This window comes from Epinephelus lanceolatus, chromosome 22 (genome assembly GCF_041903045.1).
Source record: "Epinephelus lanceolatus isolate andai-2023 chromosome 22, ASM4190304v1, whole genome shotgun sequence".
Lineage (NCBI taxonomy): Eukaryota > Metazoa > Chordata > Actinopteri > Perciformes > Serranidae > Epinephelus > Epinephelus lanceolatus.
In genome coordinates, this window is record NC_135755.1 from 13,749,995 (window position 1) to 13,768,690 (window position 18,696).

Genomic DNA, 18,696 nt, shown 5'->3' on the forward strand with positions numbered 1-18,696 from the left:
TTGTAGTACCGGTTATCCAGACGGCCAATGTTAGTGAGTGGTTAGTCAAGCCAGATAACGAAAAGATATCCTGGGTAAGTTGAATTGGCTTTGAAGTACAGGCCTCTGTCCACCATGTTGGAAACAGTCAAGCCAGAAATGAAGCACCGCCCACCGGCCAGACCAAACATTCTCACTTTACAGCTAAACAGTACACTAAAATACATTAATGAGAACATTTGGGGTGAGAAATAGGCAATGCAGTGACAGAATCTTAATTCATATTTGATCAGCACTGCTAGTTTGACACAAGCAGTAGCCCTTTTTAAATAGGAATTGGTGCGAATTTGCAGTCTTCTTTCAGCATTGGCAGTATAGAAACAAAATCGGGGAGTGCGGCAAAATGCCGCCTGCCTACTTTTGTTTATACAGAATGCGCCTTTTGGGGCAATGGGGGGTGTGAGCAAGTAACAAAACGTATAGCTCAGCGTGTGACATAAACAGTGACGTGGGAGGGAAGCCACAGCTGGTCAGTCCTTCAGCGATTCTCTCGTAAGTCGGCCCGTTCTTCACCGTCCCCGTCATTTGATGGTTAATGACCTCTTCGTTTGTGAGGACAAGGAGGGCGCGCAATTCCTTGTCTCCCCAGTTGCTCATCTTTACAGTGTGTCAGGTTTGCGTTTCCCTCTCGCTACTAGCTGCTCATTCCTGCTATCAGCTGTTTCCTGTTTATCCACCGCCAGTGGCTCGCACGTGTGCCGTCATCAACAGCTCCTCCCACAAGTCATCAACAGCCCCTCCTGAAGTGGAAGGGCGCCTCGTTCTTTTTAAACCAAAAAGGTTCCGCCAATATGTCTACCCTACGAGGCGGAAAATTGGGCACCTTGGATCAACTCGCCAATCCAGCTCTGTGTGTCTAAACGCTCGCAGCTTGCCAGCAAAACGGCCCAATATTCACCAAAAATCTGGCAGTGTAAAAGGGGCTAGCGATCGACAGCTGCGTTAGAGACGCCTCGGCTCTCATTAGTTGTTTTTGGTGTGCTGCGGTAGATACTGGCAAACGCCATCAGAGGCAGTAGGAAAAGGAGGGACGTGTGTTTTTCACAGACTATCTGTCTCATACTTCTTTCAGGAAATATGACAGTTATTTTCATAAGTTACCAACTGTAGCTGTATTTTAATTCCTTAAACATGTTTGTCTTTGACGAGATGCTTTTACTATAAATTAATTTAAATCCGACACAATCTACATGAACAGAAGACTGTGAAGCAATGCTCTTTGGAAACAGAGTTTATACTGTATTTACATTGTCTTTTCAAGTACTTCGAGAAACCAGCACTAAAATATAACAACTGGATTTCGCTCCTAGTTTGACTCCAATATTTGTTACTATTGGACAAAAAGAGTTAATATTATATTAATACACTCAGGGTGAACACCACCAACTATATAAATACTAAAACATCAGAACACTGTTAACATATATAAACGTAGTGCTACAGTCGCTATGAAACCTGTTGCCGTCTCAGTGCTTCTTGATGAAGGGCCGGCCTCTTTCCCTGGCAGGGGAGCTGAACTGGAAGAAGGTCTTGGCTCCGTCAGGCTCCAGGCAGGAGAAGAACCTGCTGTCCCCGTCAGGGCCCAGGGAGAGGAACTGAGGGCTCCTCTGGGGAGTCGCCTGCCGAGCTGCCCCTGGGGGTTGACGGATGTCTCTCATTGTTACACTGAGTGAAATTCCCTTACATAGACAATCAGCTCATTACTCCTACTGTTCTCTCTTAATGACTCTTGACAGAACACCTACAGCTTTGTCTCCCTTTGTGCCACTTAGCATGATTCTCTCTCTGCTTCCTTCCTTTTCTCATTAATCAGTGCGACGTGACAAAGCGTTAAAGTTGATTCCTTTTGCTGCCAAATATTTTGTTTTGGACTTTCATTATCGATTAATCTGTGGTCTAATTAATAGACCAATTTGTTCTATAAAATATCAGAAGAACAAAGAACTCCACCATCTACACCTCCAACTGTGACAGATTTATTGCAAGTATTTCAGTACAGTAGTGGTTCTTAATCTTTTTCTGTCATGCCAAAAAAAGTTAATGCCTCCAACCCCACAATGTTTTATCAACCATTAACAATATTCGGGGAAGCAACTGATAAAAAAGGACCAATAATGAATTTTATTGGAGTAAACAGCATGATAACATCAGCAAACTCTTCTTTAATTTCCCTACATAATCATATTTGTTTAACTTCGTTTCACTCCATATTTTTCCCCTGGCTCTGTGCCCCCCCGAGACCTTCATCGATTTATTTTTTCGACCAAATAATAACCTGATGAAGGTCTCTGTACTAAGACGTTCCCTATAAATCTCACATTGCAAGTGTAGTAGGAGTTTATTTGTTCTTCTACAGCAGGCCCAAGGTCTTCTCCAACCTACCTGTCGACCTACAAGTGTGCAAATATTTCGCTTATATGCTTCCAATTCACAAGTTTCCACAGAGCAAATTTTCAACACTTTAGTATATATGTAAAGGCAGAACCTGTGGCGTGATCATTCATAAACTCCTACACTCTCATCCATTTCTCTCATTGTAAAATATAAATTAATGTTCTGTACAAAAAGACCAAGCATCTGTTATTTAAACAGTGTACCTTTAAACTTTAACTTTAATCCAAGTTCAAATTGCTCTTACCGGTGTTGTAGCCTTGATGTCCCGGTTGTGTCTGCGTATCTCTTTCCCCGACATCCACCACCATGTTGCGCAGCCTCAGAGAGTCGTACAGCCCCTGTAGTTTCTGGTACTGCCTGTTCCTCTCCATCAGCCTCTCAGACACCTCAGTGTACTTCCTTTTATACTCCTCCATCACCTGGAGGAAACAAGATTGTACACACCAAACGGATTTCACGATTAGGAACACGTAAATATTTACTACATTAAGTACATGAAGTTTACGGCTCCTATTTTTATGTCTTCATCATCTATGGTCAAAAAAGAGATAACGATAGTGACCATGAAGCCACTCCTCTGTCGCTTCCCCACATCAGGCCCTTTGTACTGAGGGGAGGCTTGGCTATTTTTCACCCACGACGGCCTTGTCAAATCATAGAGGTGCTTATTTCAAGCGTGACATTCTGAATCTGCACCTGAGTTCAAGAACAGTGGCTTACTTTCTTCAGGGAGGCGATTTCCCCCCTCATGCCACTGAGCTCCACTTCTCTGCTCTGGTTCTGCTGGGTCAGCACCTTCTCCATCTGCTTCAGCTGTGTCTCGGCCCGTGACAGACTGTACTCTTGAAACATATGCTCCTGATGGACCTGTTTACAAGGAGACTGATGAGTTGGGTGTTTTAGAGGTAAAGAGAAGACAAACTGACACAGATATTCCAAGGCTTGCAGATTCAGAGCTACACTATGTTCATATACATACAAACAGAAAGATAAGTGACCTGATAGCTCCAGAAGGCCAAAGCGCGGGCGCTGATGTCCAGAACTACGTCTGGTCGCAGACCTGCCAGCACCATGGCTTTGTATTCCTCAGAGGGCGACAGCTCCGTCCTCACGATGTCCAGCTTCCCAGACAGCGCAGAGGAGCAGGCCGGGCAGATTGCAGGAGAGCGGCTGAACTCACCTGACCCATGCTGATCACAGAAAACGTGTGAGCAAGCCGTGACCCAGGCGAAGCCGCTCAGCTTGGTCCGACACTTTGGGAAGTTGCATAGGAGTGTGTCGTCACAGAGAGACATGGCCACAGCTGTGGAGAGCGCAGGAACATTTTAGTAATGGAGATCAACACAATAGACAAGTTGAAGGTTTGATAAAACAATTACATATATTTAGAGTTTGAAAGATCTCAACCATATCAAGGTAAAGCAAATAAAATATCCACTTGGGAGACATTTATAAATTATGATCTTCAAATTCTAGGAGGTTTTAATTTATTTCAAGGTCCTATTTGGTGATATTTAGGAACTTAAAATCACCATATTTTCTTGTGTGTGTGTGTGTGTGTATTGACTGAATTTTCCTATTTCATGCATTATTAGTTTTCCTTTCCCATCATTTTTTGAGTAAGGCAATATGTAGACTCCTGATGTTATGAAAGCAACAAGTAAACACAAAATGTTACAGGGCTAACTCTGCCTTTAAGTCCTCATCAATGACCTAAAACTTTACTTTTAATTTTCATTTTGACTTCTTATCTATTTCAAATGATCAGTAAGATAATATACTAGATAAGGAAACACTAAACACCCCAAATATCACAACTTACGGCTGTATGAAGAGCTATATAGCTTAGCTAAGGTTAGGGTACACAGCTAGCTTAACTGCCATTAGCATTAGCATGTTAGCAGGTAAAGTGACGAGCTCTCGGGCTAAATGTTATATCCACTTCATATTCAACTGCTCAGTTTAAAAAGCACAACTTTGACTTTTAAAACTAATTGGTGTTGAACAAACGGACACTTTACCGGAATATTTACGGTTAATTTCGGGAAATACAAACCTGTTACCGGTTAGCTAGCGCTTCACTCTGCAGGTGACGACAGGTGACGCGTAATTAATACTGTAATCTGATTGGCTGATTGCAACTCAACGTCTTAACGGTAAAATCTGAAAACAGTAATTTCATATATTTAAAAATGAAACTACATTAAGTCTAAAAATGCTGAATTTGAAACAAAGACAGAAAATACAGTTGTTCCTTTAGCTTTATTTAAGTTGTATAGTAATGAGCTCTCGGGATAAAGTTATGTGTGCTTTCTGTTCAAACTTTGACTTTTAAAACTATATTTTCTGTTAAACTTTGACAGAAAACTTAACATAATGGAATATTTACGATTAATTTTGTGAGATACCAACTTCTTTTTATGTTTAACCTTTATTAACTTCTGGCCCTTACATCGTCAAACTGATAATTAAGTACAATCAGTGCAAATTACATAGGCTAGCATGGACAATAAACAAAAAATAATTTAATAAAATATAACATAAATAAAAGGACCAGAGCTCTGAACAGAAAACAATATATAGGCTAAATGTAATTGTAAATATTCTGTAAATAGGGGAGATAGCTGTAGGCCGACTCTTCACTCTACAGGTGACGCTTTATGAATACTGTAATCTGATTGGCTGATTGCAACTTAAAGTGTCAACATCTGAAAACGTTAATTCAACATTGTAAAAATGAACCTACAGTAAGTCTAAAAATGCTGATTTTTTTGAAATATTTAGGGAAAGACAGAAAATTTAGTTTTCTTTCTTTGACAGAAAACATAACGTAACAGAATATTTACGATTAATTTTGGAAGGTACCAACTTTTTTCCCATTTTTAAACTTTATTAACTTCTGGCCATGACATCATCAAGCTGATAATAAAGTACAACCAGTACAAATGACAGATTTAATAGAGAACGAACATGGAAAATAAGCAAAAGGGTCTGAGGTGTAATCAGAAAACAATATATGAATGTTTTCCTAAATATGACGTAAAAAAAGGGCAAGCCTACTCTTCACTCTGTGACGCGAGATAAATACTTATAGTATAACTTATATTATGTCTAAAAATTCAGAATTTTAGACATGTTTAGGACAAAGACAGAAAATATTGCTTTTCCTTTAGCTTTATTTAAGTTTTATGTGTAAAGTGATGAGCTCTCAGGGTAAACTTACGTCTGCTTTCTGTTCAAACTTTGACTTTTAAAACTATATTTTCTGCTAAACTTTGACGGAAACTTAGCGTAATGGAATATTTACGATTATTTCGGGAGATAACGAATTTTATTTTTCTCCATTTTTATTCTTTATTAACATCTGGCCATGTCAAATGGCTGAGCAATAAATAAATACAATTAAAATGAAATATAATATAGGCTAGAATTAATAAAAGGGTCAGAAGTCTAATCGCTAAACAATATATGGATGTTTCTGTAATCTGATTGGCTGCTCGGGTCTCAAGTCTCAAGGGGAAGATCTGAAAAACATTAAATTCAGATATTTTAAAATTAACTTGTAGTTTGTCTAAAAATGCTGAATATCAAACATGTTTAGGACAAAGACAAATTTTGAATTTAACTTTATAGGCTATTTGTATAATGTGATATTGCAGCTTAAATAAGTTAGACTCTGGGAACTTATTCCGCCACTGAATATGACTTAATGCAACCTGAACTTTGGCATTACATCACCATTACATTACATTTTGTTTATTCTCCAGGTGCTGATTAAGCTAAAGAAAGTCAGATACTTTAAAGAGCAGCCCAAACTGTAACCCTTCAGATAAACATGGCAGTTATTTCCCAAAAACCAAATAATGCCCTGTTTTCTTACACAGCCTCTGAGTAGATATATGTATAATACCAGACACCTACTTAAATATGGCCCCCCCTCCTCCCCCTTCTCCTCCACCTCCTCCCACTTTTTTTTCTCCTCTGTCTCTTTTATCCATTTCTCCACGTGGTACAGGAGTAAAGGCGGGGGGTGAAAGAGGGGCATTGTGCTGTGCAGCAGTGGATCCGGGGGTTCATAGTGAGAGAGGGGAGATGCTCACTCAACTGTGTCCAGCGCGCCATTGTCAAAGATTCCCATCTATTCTCTGCCTTTTAAATAGAGCTCCAGTGTAAGATGCTTTTTTGGGGGGTGGAAGGGGGGGGTATTATACGCTTGGTGATAACACACGAAATACATGCATGTGGAATGGCTGTGTGGCCCCACTTGCACACAACTCACTGCACTGTTGCTGATAATTGGCTCTATGGAAATCAAAGGGTAGAAATATCGCCTGAGCTCCTCATGTGGCGCATTAACACCACTGGGAAGACGGATTTTTGACTCTTGCTGATGGAAACCACCTGCATGATAATTATTACTATTATTATTATTTCATTATGTGCCCACCTTGCAGAGAATAAGTACACCTGGGGGTGCTGAACAGATGATGGATGAGTCACCTGTTACACCTCTTTTAGACGTGTTAATCTGGCCTATAATGATTTTACTGTCTTCCATGAATGATTTAATTTTTTTTAAGGAATTAAATTGTTCAAGCGCGCATTTAAATGTGCTTTTAAGCCATCCAACTGCTTTGACACCTAATTGTCATGTTTTATTGAAAGTTTATAGCTGCTGCGTGAGTGTGTAAAGAAAAATAAAGCTGGGGAGAAAGAGAAAGAGAGAACCAGGGAGGCTGTGTGTTACACGCCATTGAAATGCAAATATCATTGAAGAACAAGGAGTGGTTCTGTGTGTGTGAGTGTGTATGGCGTGTGTGTGTGTGTGTTTGCATGTGTGTGTGTGTGTGTTCCCTGTATGTGCATGCAGCGGGGCAGCAGTGAGAGAGGAGGGGCGCAAATTGGACAAGTTTTTTGGGGGAGAAGAGACTTTAGAAAACAGCCACACACACGCACTCACGGCAGCTTCATATGACGCGGCGCAGACCTGCGGATTTCCAAACACCTCTGCGCTATTTTTTTGACTCTCTTACATAAGAAGACGCTCCTTTTTACTTCTTTTTTAAATTCTCTTTTCGTCCCGATGTGCGGGATGTGCGCGACTTTTGAGCTTTAGTTGCTCGGATGGTTCCAGGAGCGCTTTCCAAGTGCGCAAAAACGTGCCTTCTGCCATTCAACCGACTGATGCCCCCCTCTCTGTCTGAGTCGCAGTGAATCATGTCACGCCGGAAGCAGAAGCGACCCCAGCATCTCGTTAACGCGGATCCGGGGGGCCCACGGCTGCTATCTCACGGTGAGTAAACATCTTTAAGAGCGTGCATGCGTTTTTGCCTTGAATTTCTTGAAAGAGTGCATCCATCCTGCAACTTAACAGCGCGCACCCCTGCATGCAAAATTCACTTTCAGAGTCCGGGACTCTTGAGAGAGCTGAAGCAAAGCAAAAGTTTGGGTTTCATGTATTTGTGCGCTAATTGTTGCGCGATTTCTCGTTGGTTTTAGTGATATTCACAAGTTTATGTATGCATGGCCGCATTCCAACAAACGCACCTGATTTCACAGACTTAAAAAAAAAGTGTAAGATCTAAGTTTGTCAACCCCTCCTGCTCAGCCATTCACTCTAATGGGCCCCACTAAATGGAAGCCTTAGGCACTTTGGTTGGGGCCAATAAACTTGTCCCTGTGAAATGAATAGAGTGGGATTAACTAACATACATCTGTGGCCATTTTCATGTGCTGTTCGTCCTCCAGGAAACCAACAGGCTGCTCAGCGCTGACTGCTGGAGGTCTTTGATTAGTATAGAGCACTCTCTTATTTGTTAACAATAAGGTGCAATGGGTGGGGGGAAGGGAAGGCAGTGTTTTTGGTAAAGATTAATCTTCCACCCTTCTATTCTCCTCTTCTTTTGCTCTTCGTCCATGCCTTGCACCCCTCTTCCCCCATTTTCCACCTACAATACCTCCCTCCCCTTTCTTTCTCCCTCTTTTTCGCCCCCCAACCCTATTGACTGTATACTCCTACACAGTTGGGGGGGCTCAGATGGATGACAAAAAAAGATTCAGAGGGGATAGAGAGATTGTTCCTGCACTTGCTCTGTGTTGCAATGGGTTATATCTTCAAGTGCATGCACCTATGAGACTCCCAGCAGGTAAACTTCCAAAAAGAAAGTTCATCCTGGGAGTTTTTTGTGTGTTTCCTGCAGGTTCAGGTTTGTTTATAAGTCACATTGAAGGAATTTCACTGAGGTACAGTCTTTCATTCCATCACTATATCACTCCAGGAGGGAATAGTTAGTTTGTCTCTCCATTGTTGTTACCCTCCCCCCTTCTTTTTACTCTTTCTCACTCCGTGCTCAAGATTCTGAAAGAATTTGACCCCTGAGCAGCAGAGGTCAGATTAGTTGACCAATCAGAGTGTCTGGACAGTGCCCAGAACCCTTAGCGTGGCCTGACCCTTGACCTCCACTGTGACGTCAGGGGGGAAGGGTGAATGGGGAGATGAAAGACGTAACTGCTGTAGGGAGGGGGTGGGTTAAGAGGGGTTATGGGTTGTCTTGGTGATGCCCATTGTCCTCTAAAATGTGTTGCCATAGCAGCAAGGTGGTCTGTAAGCTTTTTTGTGTGTGCAAGATGTTTGAGGAGTTTTGCTTCGGAGAGCACAGATTGAGACAAGACATTACAAAGACTCATAGACTCGCTGAGTTTCTTCCATTTGTTTATTTGCTTGTTCAAGGCCACTTCCTAGCAGGCATTTCTTTTTGAAGTCGTAACAGGATCTTTTGGTATGCACACAAATTTGCTAACTAAATTTGTAAAGAATAACTGGAATCAATGAAATAAACAGGCACTGTAACTGGAGCGGAAAGTTTTAATTAATTTACATACCTGGATATTTGGGCTGATACTGGAGACTGGGTGTTGCATAATAATGTCCCTGCAAAGAAACAAAGTTCTCAAAAAGCTCTTTATCCTCTTTTTCAATCCTCAGATGATCACCTGGGCATGAAGTCACCATCCACATCTCTTGGCTCAGAAGTGACCTCATCAGGATCGTCCTCCTCATCCCCCACCTCTCTTCAAGACTGCCAGCCGCCTCTGGCCCCTCGCCCATCCCCTGGTGGGCTCCACGCGCCCTCCTTGCCCAGTGAGAGCTCACCTCCTCCCCACTGGCCCAGCCACATCGCCCCCTTCACCACATCCCTCCCAAACACCCACTCTTCCCTCTCCCCAGACTTCCCTCACCCCTCGCTGTCATCCCAAACTCACTCACCTCCTCCCTTGGGTCAAACCTCAGGTTCCCACAGCCTGTCCCACCAAGGAAACTCTCACTCCACCATGACCTCCCCCCCGATGGGCAGCTCAGCCACCACCACTACCTCCTCCTCCTCTTCCTCCTCCTCCTCTTCTCAGTGTGTGCCGCCTCACCGCGACAGCGCCAGTCCAGGTCATCAGCAGGCCTCAAGCTCTCCGGGGCAGCAGGGACAGATTCAGGTCTCGCCAACCCTGGCTGTGCTCCTGGAGGAGCTGAGGGTTTTACAGCAGAGGCAAATCCACCAGATGCAGATAACAGAGGAGATCTGTAGGCACGTTCTGAGGCTCGGAGGCGCTGTCTTTGGCCAAGATAGTAACAACACACAAGCCAGTGGTGCAGACAGCAACCAGAAGTCCACAGGAGCAGCATCTTCGTCACCAACACACCCCTCCACTGCCACGCCAGTAACCACAGCCTCATCGCTCTTGACTGGCCTCCCATCTTCCCTCTTCCCCCAGCCATCCGTCTCCAAGTCAGGTACTTCACATGTCAATGGCAGCAGAGCTTCATCCTCCTCTACCTCTTCTTCATTATCTTCCTCGTCTATTTCATCTACCATCAGCTCCTCTGCAGCCTCCCTACACCCTCTGTCCTTGTCATTGGGGCTACCGCCACGCTACCTCCACGAGAAATCATCCAACACTTCCTCGTTTGGTCATAGCAATGGTATCAGTTTCCCGACTCCTCCCCTTCCTACCACCAGTCATTCCCAGGATCTCCAGCCCAGCTCCTCCCTGGGCTCTGCCTCCTCTTCAGGACGCCCTCAACATGTGTGCCGTTTTTGTGGGAAGGTGTTAAGCAGCGACTCATCACTCCAGATCCACCTGAGGTCACATACAGGTGAAAGGCCCTACCAGTGTCCAGTCTGCTTGAGCCGTTTTACAACCAGAGGGAACCTCAAAGCTCATTTCCTGCGACACAGAGAGCAGAACCCAGAGCTGTCCCTCTCCCTGCTGCCCCCAGCACTGTCAGAGCAAACACAGAGTGCTCCCGGTCCCATCCAGAGGAGGAGAAAACGGCGGGCTGATGATGACGAGCCATTTAATGCAGTGAAAGGAAGCATTCCCGGGATGGCAGACAACATGGCTTCTTTAGGATTCCTGTCTGGTGCATCTGCTCGGCCCTCGCCCTCCTCTCTACCTCTGCCCCCCTCAGTGGATATGGCGTTGCTGTCCACAGCCCATTCACTGCTACAGCTGAACAGAGCCTCGGCTGCAGCTGCTGCCAGCGCATCTACCACCGGACTGCCTTCCTCATCTTCGTCCTCGTCTTCCACCTCCACCATGGGCAGCCAGTTCAAAGGAGCAAAGCAGCAGCGATTTGATGAAAACACCCCCCCTCACTCCACCCTCCATACAACCTCCCCATATTCCCAGCTGGCCCACCTCCCCAAGATTCTCTTCCCTGGCGGTACCTCCCCTCATCACCTTGCACTTCTCCGGCCCCCGGGCCACCCATCGGCCTCCCACCTCACTTCACCTCATCAGCTACCCTTCCCCTTTCCACCTTTCCCCAAACCATCAACCTCCTCCCCCTCTTCATCCTCTCCCACCACCTCTATCCAGACCTCAGACACCTCCAAGCTGCAGCGCCTGGTACAGAAGCTTGAAAAGCAGCCACAAGGAGGTGCCTCTTCTTCGTCCACCTCCTCGCAATCACCTGCTGAAGCAAACGGGGACACACATGGCCATGACTTGTCCACCACCTCCAGTGCCTATCGCAGGGAAATGTTAGCTGCTCTCGGCCTGAGCCCAAGTGCCAATGCTGCTGGATTAGTGACCAGCCAGGGAGTCTCAGGTTCTAGCACTACAACAACAACGACTACCCCTTCTCTGCCTACAGTTCAGGCTGCAAATCAGTGTGGAGTGTGTCTGCGTGTCCTCAGCTGCCCCAGAGCTCTGCGTTTGCACCAGGCCACACATCTGGGAGAGCGCCCATTCCCTTGTAAGCTGTGTGGCCGTTCGTTCTCCACCAAGGGCAGCCTCAGGGCCCACCTGGCCACTCACCGCGCAAGACCAGCCAACTCCCGTGCCTTAAACTCCTGCCCATTGTGCCCACGCAAGTTCACCAATGCTGTGGTTCTTCAGCACCATATCCGCTTGCACCTAGGAGGGCAAATACCACCTGATGAAGATATACCTCCTGAAGATGTGGCGGAAACACAGGATGCTGTCTTCAATGACAATAACTCCCCATCTAAAGCCCAACAACTTCTCCCTCTGGCCTTAACAACAAGGTCCAAGTCTCCAGCTGAAGCTCTCAACTCAGGGTCGAAGAAATCCACAGCAGCTGATGCCACCTCTGTGAAGACGGAAGAATCGGAAGGCTCAACACCCAGTGTTAGCCCACCCCTGACCCGTAATCCCCCCTCAGTGGGAGTTGAGGACCCCCTGCATCTGGGAGACAACGCCCTAGCTGATGGTAGCCCCGCGAACGGCTCCATGTACTCTGAGGAGGAGACCCACACTGACCTGGGCAGCACCAGCCCATTCAAAGCACCCTTAGCTAGTTCTCATTCAGATGTAGTGAATAAAGACGCAGAGGCAGATGACACCCCTTTGTCTCTCTGTGTTTCAAAGCCTGGATTAGAAAATGATGCAGAGGTTAGTAATGATGAAGCCTGCTCCACAGAAAAGCCCACCACAAGTCCTGATCCTAGCCCCAAACCACCAGCTGCGAATCCCTCACCTGCACTCACCCCACCTGCCAGCCCAAAAGCTATTCCTGAAGCAGAAGAGGCCTGTGGCAGTCAACCACAGGAGGCACAGGAGAGAGATGCAGCCCAAAGCAAAGGCATTAGTGAGACCACCAGAGAGCCTTTACCAGTGTTGGATCCAGAGCCGGAGAAGGACGCTCCCATGGAGGGGGGTCATGGTGTGCAGGAAAAGCCCTCAGAGGACCCAGAGCCCCCTGTCCCAGCACCAGCACTGCACACCCAGCCTGCTCGTCCTGACAAACCCTACAGCTGCTCCCAGTGTGGAAAGGCATATGCCAGCCGTAGTGGACTTAAGGTAAGGATTGCAGATATTGTGGATTTGTTCTTGGGTCAAAAGTCAATGATTTTGATGTTGTACGTAGTTTTTATGTCAAGAGAAGATCTCAGCTCCCTTGTGTTTTGTCTCCCATCAATAGGGCCATATGAAAACTCACCCTGGAGTGTCAACCAACACCCCCTCCAAGGCTCAAACCAATGACACTGATATTGCAGAGGAACCCAGCTCACATTCAGCCAATAAGAACCCGGTACAGCAGGAGGAAAAGCAGGGATTGGCTCAATCCTCGGGAGAAGGTGACAGCACAGATCCTCTACCCATCAGTGTTGTTTCTAATGTGGCGGCCGAGCCTATGGACACTACTGCGTAGACAAGTTAGCATCCTTAAATGACAGTCTTTAAAAAGGGTCCTGACAAGGGAATGTATTTTTTTAATAGAATAAGATTTGTTTTCTAGAGTTATTAATTCTAATTCATGTTTACCTTTTGTATTAGGCAGATAGATCTAGTTTGTATTGTAGTAACATTGCAAGAGATTTGTGAATGTAGTATTTTAGCCATGTATTTTTGTATTTCAAAGACCACAGTGAGGCCTTATCTTACACACTTCACAGAATTGTCACAATGAGAATTAATTGTTTGCGCTTTTCTTTTGCTGACACCTATTTCAGCACATACTTTCTAAGCTGATTGGAATAAGAGGGACGGTCCAGCGTTTAACAAGATGAACTCCATACCAAAACAGGCCAAATTAGTAATGGCCAATGATTGTAAATATGAGCTGCGGTTACATTTATGCCTTTTTATTGTTACTTTCTTCTTTCCTTTGTTTTAATGCCATGCTGCTGAAAGCATGTTTAAGATGTGCTGAGTTGCACTGCGAGTTGCACTGTGTCCTGTGCTGCCGAAACATCTTCTTAAAGGCATACTTCACCATCACATAATCATTTGTATGTCATTTACTCACCCCCTGTTGCACTGAATTTCAGAGGAAAATGTTGTTTTTTCTGGAATGCAACCACAGTGAACAAAGAATCAAAAAATGGAGAAAATTCTTGATAAACTGAACTCATAGGGATCCAGGTTTAACAGCTGCAGAACTATATATAAACATCTGTTTACAAACTCTCACACAACTCGTGAGGTATAATCTAAGTCTTCACAAACATGCATTTTGACTAAAACCTTACTATTTAAACAGTCTCATGCGCAAATGAGATGTGGCTTAGGGACTGTCCCAATCTTCATGGACACATTACTTTATATACAGAGTGCATCAGAAATGAAACCCTAAAACCTGGAAATGATTTATCATTTTAGCACTCCAGGTTCTCTTGTCTTAGAGTCTTAGGGTTTTTTGTTAGATGCCTGAAATAAGGTCTGTGGGTAACACAAGCTTAAGAAATGTTCACGTTTTGTTTTATGACATAAAATGCGTCAGACAATACCCCACATGTGAATTTTGAAACTTTCATGTGTCTTAAAAAGGTGGTTTCTAACAAGTAGCTAAATGAGACTACAGAATGTCATCGCGCCGAACCGACTTGACAGCCTCGTTCAGGTGGCAACGTTATGTTGTGTCACTGTGGTGTAGTGTGTTTATAGCCGAACATCAGCTTTTTACTTTTAGGGATTGCATTAAAGCTTTTAAAAATCATTAAAGTGGTGTTCAATTGCGAGGAGTATCTTACTGAACAAAACGTGTAGCTATAATAAACATTTGTTAGCCAAAGAGCTTATTTTCTGCAATAGGCCTAATCCAAAATCCAATGGAAACCCCATTGACTTTTTTGACGAGGGAACCAGGCTGACACTAACTTTCATGTAATCATCGCTGGAGCACTCTATAGTCCCAGCTAAAGTTAGATAATGTTAGCAAAACTCTAGCTAACTAGCTAGCCTACGCAAAGCTACATCAAGAGGAGCAAGCCTCATTTCAGATCAGCATCAGCCAGATTTGCATCGTCCTTACTTCTGTGGTAACTTTAAAGAGATTTGGACAGAACCAGTGGTTGCTGACATAATTTTAAGATCAGATGAATTATCGTTAGCCAAATCAAAGCTAACGTTCCTTTCTTTTTATTACCGCCATAAGGCTGCGTGCTGCCCCGAAGTAACTAGCGTACCTTTCTACAGTAAAGAGAGACAAACATTAGGTCTGCTCCAGGTCAGTAATAAATTCATAGAGTACTTTCAATGTTGACTGATAGTCTTGTCATCCTCTCGTCATTTTGCCTTGTTCATAAAAGATAATATCATGATCGTTTGCTTCTTAAGCAATAGCCTATTGCTTGACGCCGAAAAACTATCTAATAAACAATGTGGCCCCCGGCTAAGCGGAATGGACACCGCCATGCTTTTTTGGTCAAGTTTGTTCAACGGGCGAGACTAAGATTTGGTCAGTTCATCAAGAATGTTAGACTTTTTTGGATTCTTCGTCCACATAGGAGGAATGCGAGAAAAACAAAGTTGTCTTCCCATTTTCAACATAACAAGCGGGGAGTAATTGATGTACAAATGATCATTTAGGGGGGTGAAGTATTTCTTTAAACAAACACATTAGCAATGGTGATAACCATGACGATAATGATGACGATGATTGTGTTGGATTATCCGTACTTCTGTGAACACTCCTTGTACTTACAAAATTTGCTAGCAGCAAATTATTCATACTGATGATTGTAAATGTTTTTTTTTCTTGTTGTCGACGCGATCTGAAGAGTCAAGGATGAGTCCGTTATAACTCCCCCTCCTTTATCTTTCCTTCTCCCCCTCTTCTTCCCGCTGCTCTCCTCTCTCAGAGCACTTGAGAGTTTTCTGCTCCTGCAGAAATAGTCTGCACTGCATTCCTGCTTTGCCCAGTTTTATATGCTCTGTAAACCCCTTTTTTTTGTAGCAATGACAAAATGTGTTCCCATGCCTCCCATGTGATGTATAAAAGATAAATAAAACAATGTGAAGAGGAGACCTGTTGTGGGTTTCTTGTATTTTTTTTTTGTCTGGGTCCAGTTTCAGCTTGCGTCTTTGTCAATTCATTTATCTGTTTAAGTATTCTGTTTGCATGACTCTTATTCCGTGTGCATGTTGGTCAGTTTTCGCTTGTTTGTTCCAGCTCTCGGTGTGTCTGGATCGGGGGGTCCTTTGTCTGGGGCGCTAGGCTAGCTGTCGCCTAATTCTGCCTTTTTTTGCCCCCAGTGTCTTTTAATATGTTTCAGTTCCCCACCACTGTGTGTGTGTGTGTGTGTGTGTGTGTGTGTATGTATGTGTGAAAAGGATAATCAGAGCCTGTATGAGTGTGATTGAGGGTGCAGCTGTAGAGGCCGCCACCTCCCTCCCTCCCCCCCGTGCCTCCCCCTCCACCCTCTCTGTGTCATACGCTCTTTCATACGCACTCTCTTTCATTTTCTCTTTCATTTCTCTCCCTCACTCTTTCTGCTCACCCCCGTCACCCTCTCACCCCTGTACTCCCCCCCCCTCCTCTATCCTCCCACCCCATGTAATGAGCTGACACACAGGAAGCTCTAATCCTCACACAATGCCACCCCTCTTCCCCCCAGAGTGACTGGGAGCGGGACAGGGGGCAACAGGGACCAACCTGGCCCAGCTGTCCCCAAAATGGCTGCCTTTAATCCCTCCAGTTTTTAGCCTACAGGGGCTCCTGAAACCATGACAACCGGTAACCAAGGAAAAGAATGCTCAGGGCAGGGAGCGGGACAAAAGGAGTGAAAGGAGCCATGTGTGAGAAGTTTGTCCACATGCGTTCGTGGGCGACAAGGGACGTGTCTCAATCAAAAAAAGAAAGAAGGATAAAGAAAAAGTCATTTTAATAGTTTTCAGTTGGAGAAGGAATCGGGGAGGTGGAGGGGAATACTAAAGTCCACAGGTGTGATGGAGATGGTTGCAGACTTGGATCACATGCAACACATTTATCACTCATCAATAAGCATTAATCAGCTCTCTGTGGACATCAATAACCTTCAGTAGGAAGGACAAAAGTTATTGGACGTGTTAAAGGCCTGTGATATGCATATTTAAACTATAATTAAAGAGGAATCAACACCCATTTGGAAGACAAAGACGTGTTTATTCCCACATTTGCCTTTGATTAAAGTGATTTCGGTAATTACAGCTGTCAGTCAACAAGACTGTGGCAGAGCGGTGCTGCTTATTAGACTTTTTGTGTTTGTTCCTAAAGCAAAACCAGTATAAACATTTAATAAATGGTATTAATGTGTAGCTGTTGGCAGTGTTTATTAACTACAACTCCTCCTGTGGGCACCCATAAGTGGAGGCTGTGTAAAAATAATAAATGAGACTATAGTGAAACTTAATTGTTGACAAATACTGTACATTGAAAACACCAAAAAGGTCCTTAAAGTCACATAAAACTACATTATAATATGCTATAAACCATTTATTAAATGTCTATACTGCTTGAAAATTCCAAATAGGGAACTTTATATTTAGTTTGGCTTTTAAAACATCATTTTTTGGTTGCTGTTTTTTTAATAAGTCTGTACAAGTATCTTTTTTTCTCCATTTACTTTCTGTACTACTTAAATTGTTTGATTTTATTTGCCTAAATCCTGCAATGTTTAAAGTCCTGGTTCATCCATGTAAAGTACTTGTAACTTTGCTTTGAAAAGTGCTTTATAAATACAGTTTATTACTATTAATTCTTGCTTTACGTACTATCTAAACTCTCCTTTTGTACATTTTAAGAGACACATAAATCAGAATAAAGCCCACTTGAGTGACACTGTGATTTAATTTCCTTCAGTATTTCTTAAATCCACAAGAGGGAGCTATGGTTTTTAGTTTGGTCACCCATCAAACCAGTGAAATCATTTGACAGCATTATAACAGGTATATTCACAAATACCCAGGGTAATAACAGACCGTTTGTCATCTTGGACAGACCAAATTGAATCTGCCTGCAAAAGGACAAATCAAAGAAACTTTCTAAGCTGCCTTTCTTCTTCTTCTTTTTCTTTTTCACTTCTGGTACACGTGTTTGTCCTCCACCGTAAAGTCAAAACTGCTGAATAAACTCAATGAATCAGCCTGCGGTAATAACATATTGTGGCTGTCCAGCAACATTGTCTGACCCAAATCATTTCCTGAACTGTGAATATGAATTACTGCCATAAAATAGGCCTAAAAGATGCAGGGCCTTTAACAAGGTCAGACTGAAGCACTCATTTGTGCACCAGTCAGTCCTAAAACTAAATGTGGAGCTTAATTTCAAATTAAATGCATGTTGATGGGTCTTGAATGTTTTCAAATGTGTGTATCTTTGTTTTCTGTTGAAATGTTTGTCCTTTTGATTCTGCAGATGGAGCTGCTGTGAGGCAAAAAACATTTCAGACTTGTTCTTTAAATGAAAGTATAATTATTATTTTACACTACTAGCATTATCATAATCATTATCCTCCACAGCAGTAATGGACATGAGATTGTCTCATTATTTTTGTTTAATTTATACCTAGTGGCAAAAGAAGAACTCAGAAAACAAAAGTAGCAACACCACAGTGTAGAAACACTCTGTTAGGGACTGTTCATTACTTATGGGGGGAGGGGTGGTGCAAAAAGAGAGAGGCATGTCAAATAATTTTTTAAGTGCTGGGGAGGGATTAATGTTTTTTGGGAGGGGCACAAAATTTTAAATTGCTGTATTTTGCATTTACTTTACTTAAGATTTTTTTTGTTTTTAAAAGTATACCTTCCAAACCCAGGTGGGTTTGGAAAGCATGATTTAAAAAAACAAAAAAACAAAAAAGCAACGTCAAAATTATACAATTTATCGTAGCCAGAAACTGTAACAAAATAAAAAATAAAAAATAAAAAATTAGCATTGGGTTTTCACATTTTGATAGTCCGTGAATACATTATGTGTGACCTAAGTTTCTGTCAAGAAAAAAAAGTAACCAAATCTGAATTTAAAATATATATTTCATCAAA

At 43.3% G+C, this 18,696-nt stretch overlaps 2 protein-coding genes across 2 annotated transcripts; one reads left to right on the top strand and one right to left on the bottom strand.

The window, feature by feature from the left end:
* Positions 1-1,240: 1,240 nt before the first annotated feature.
* On the bottom strand, positions 1,241-3,728 carry ccnb1ip1 (cyclin B1 interacting protein 1). Its single transcript, XM_033610440.2, has 4 exons — positions 3,432-3,728; positions 3,154-3,300; positions 2,678-2,852; positions 1,241-1,672 (listed from the first exon to the last, which is right to left on the bottom strand). The coding sequence occupies exons 1-4, from the start codon at positions 3,726-3,728 to the stop codon at positions 1,506-1,508; spliced, it is 786 nt and encodes a 261-aa protein (XP_033466331.1). The 3' UTR covers positions 1,241-1,505.
* A 3,610-nt stretch (positions 3,729-7,338) lies between these two features.
* LOC117246451 (uncharacterized) lies at positions 7,339-15,695 on the top strand. Its single transcript, XM_033610347.2, has 3 exons — positions 7,339-7,726; positions 9,419-12,753; positions 12,875-15,695. Exons 1-3 carry the CDS (start codon positions 7,651-7,653, stop codon positions 13,103-13,105), a joined length of 3,642 nt encoding a protein of 1,213 aa, XP_033466238.1. The 5' UTR covers positions 7,339-7,650; the 3' UTR covers positions 13,106-15,695.
* The last annotated feature ends 3,001 nt before the right edge of the window (positions 15,696-18,696 follow it).

Coding starts and splice junctions, on each gene's coding strand:
- ccnb1ip1 (XM_033610440.2), bottom strand. CDS start 3,728: ATGTCTCTCTGTGACGACACACTCCTATGCAACTTCCCAAAGTGTCGG. Junction 3,301..3,431: donor TGGCCTTCTGGAGCTATCAG/GTCACTTATCTT, acceptor CCTTGTAAACAG/GTCCATCAGGAGCATATGTT. Junction 2,853..3,153: donor AAATCGCCTCCCTGAAGAAA/GTAAGCCACTGT, acceptor TGTTTCCTCCAG/GTGATGGAGGAGTATAAAAG.
- LOC117246451 (XM_033610347.2), top strand. CDS start 7,651: ATGTCACGCCGGAAGCAGAAGCGACCCCAGCATCTCGTTAACGCGGAT. Junction 7,727..9,418: donor CCCACGGCTGCTATCTCACG/GTGAGTAAACAT, acceptor TTCAATCCTCAG/ATGATCACCTGGGCATGAAG. Junction 12,754..12,874: donor CCAGCCGTAGTGGACTTAAG/GTAAGGATTGCA, acceptor TCCCATCAATAG/GGCCATATGAAAACTCACCC.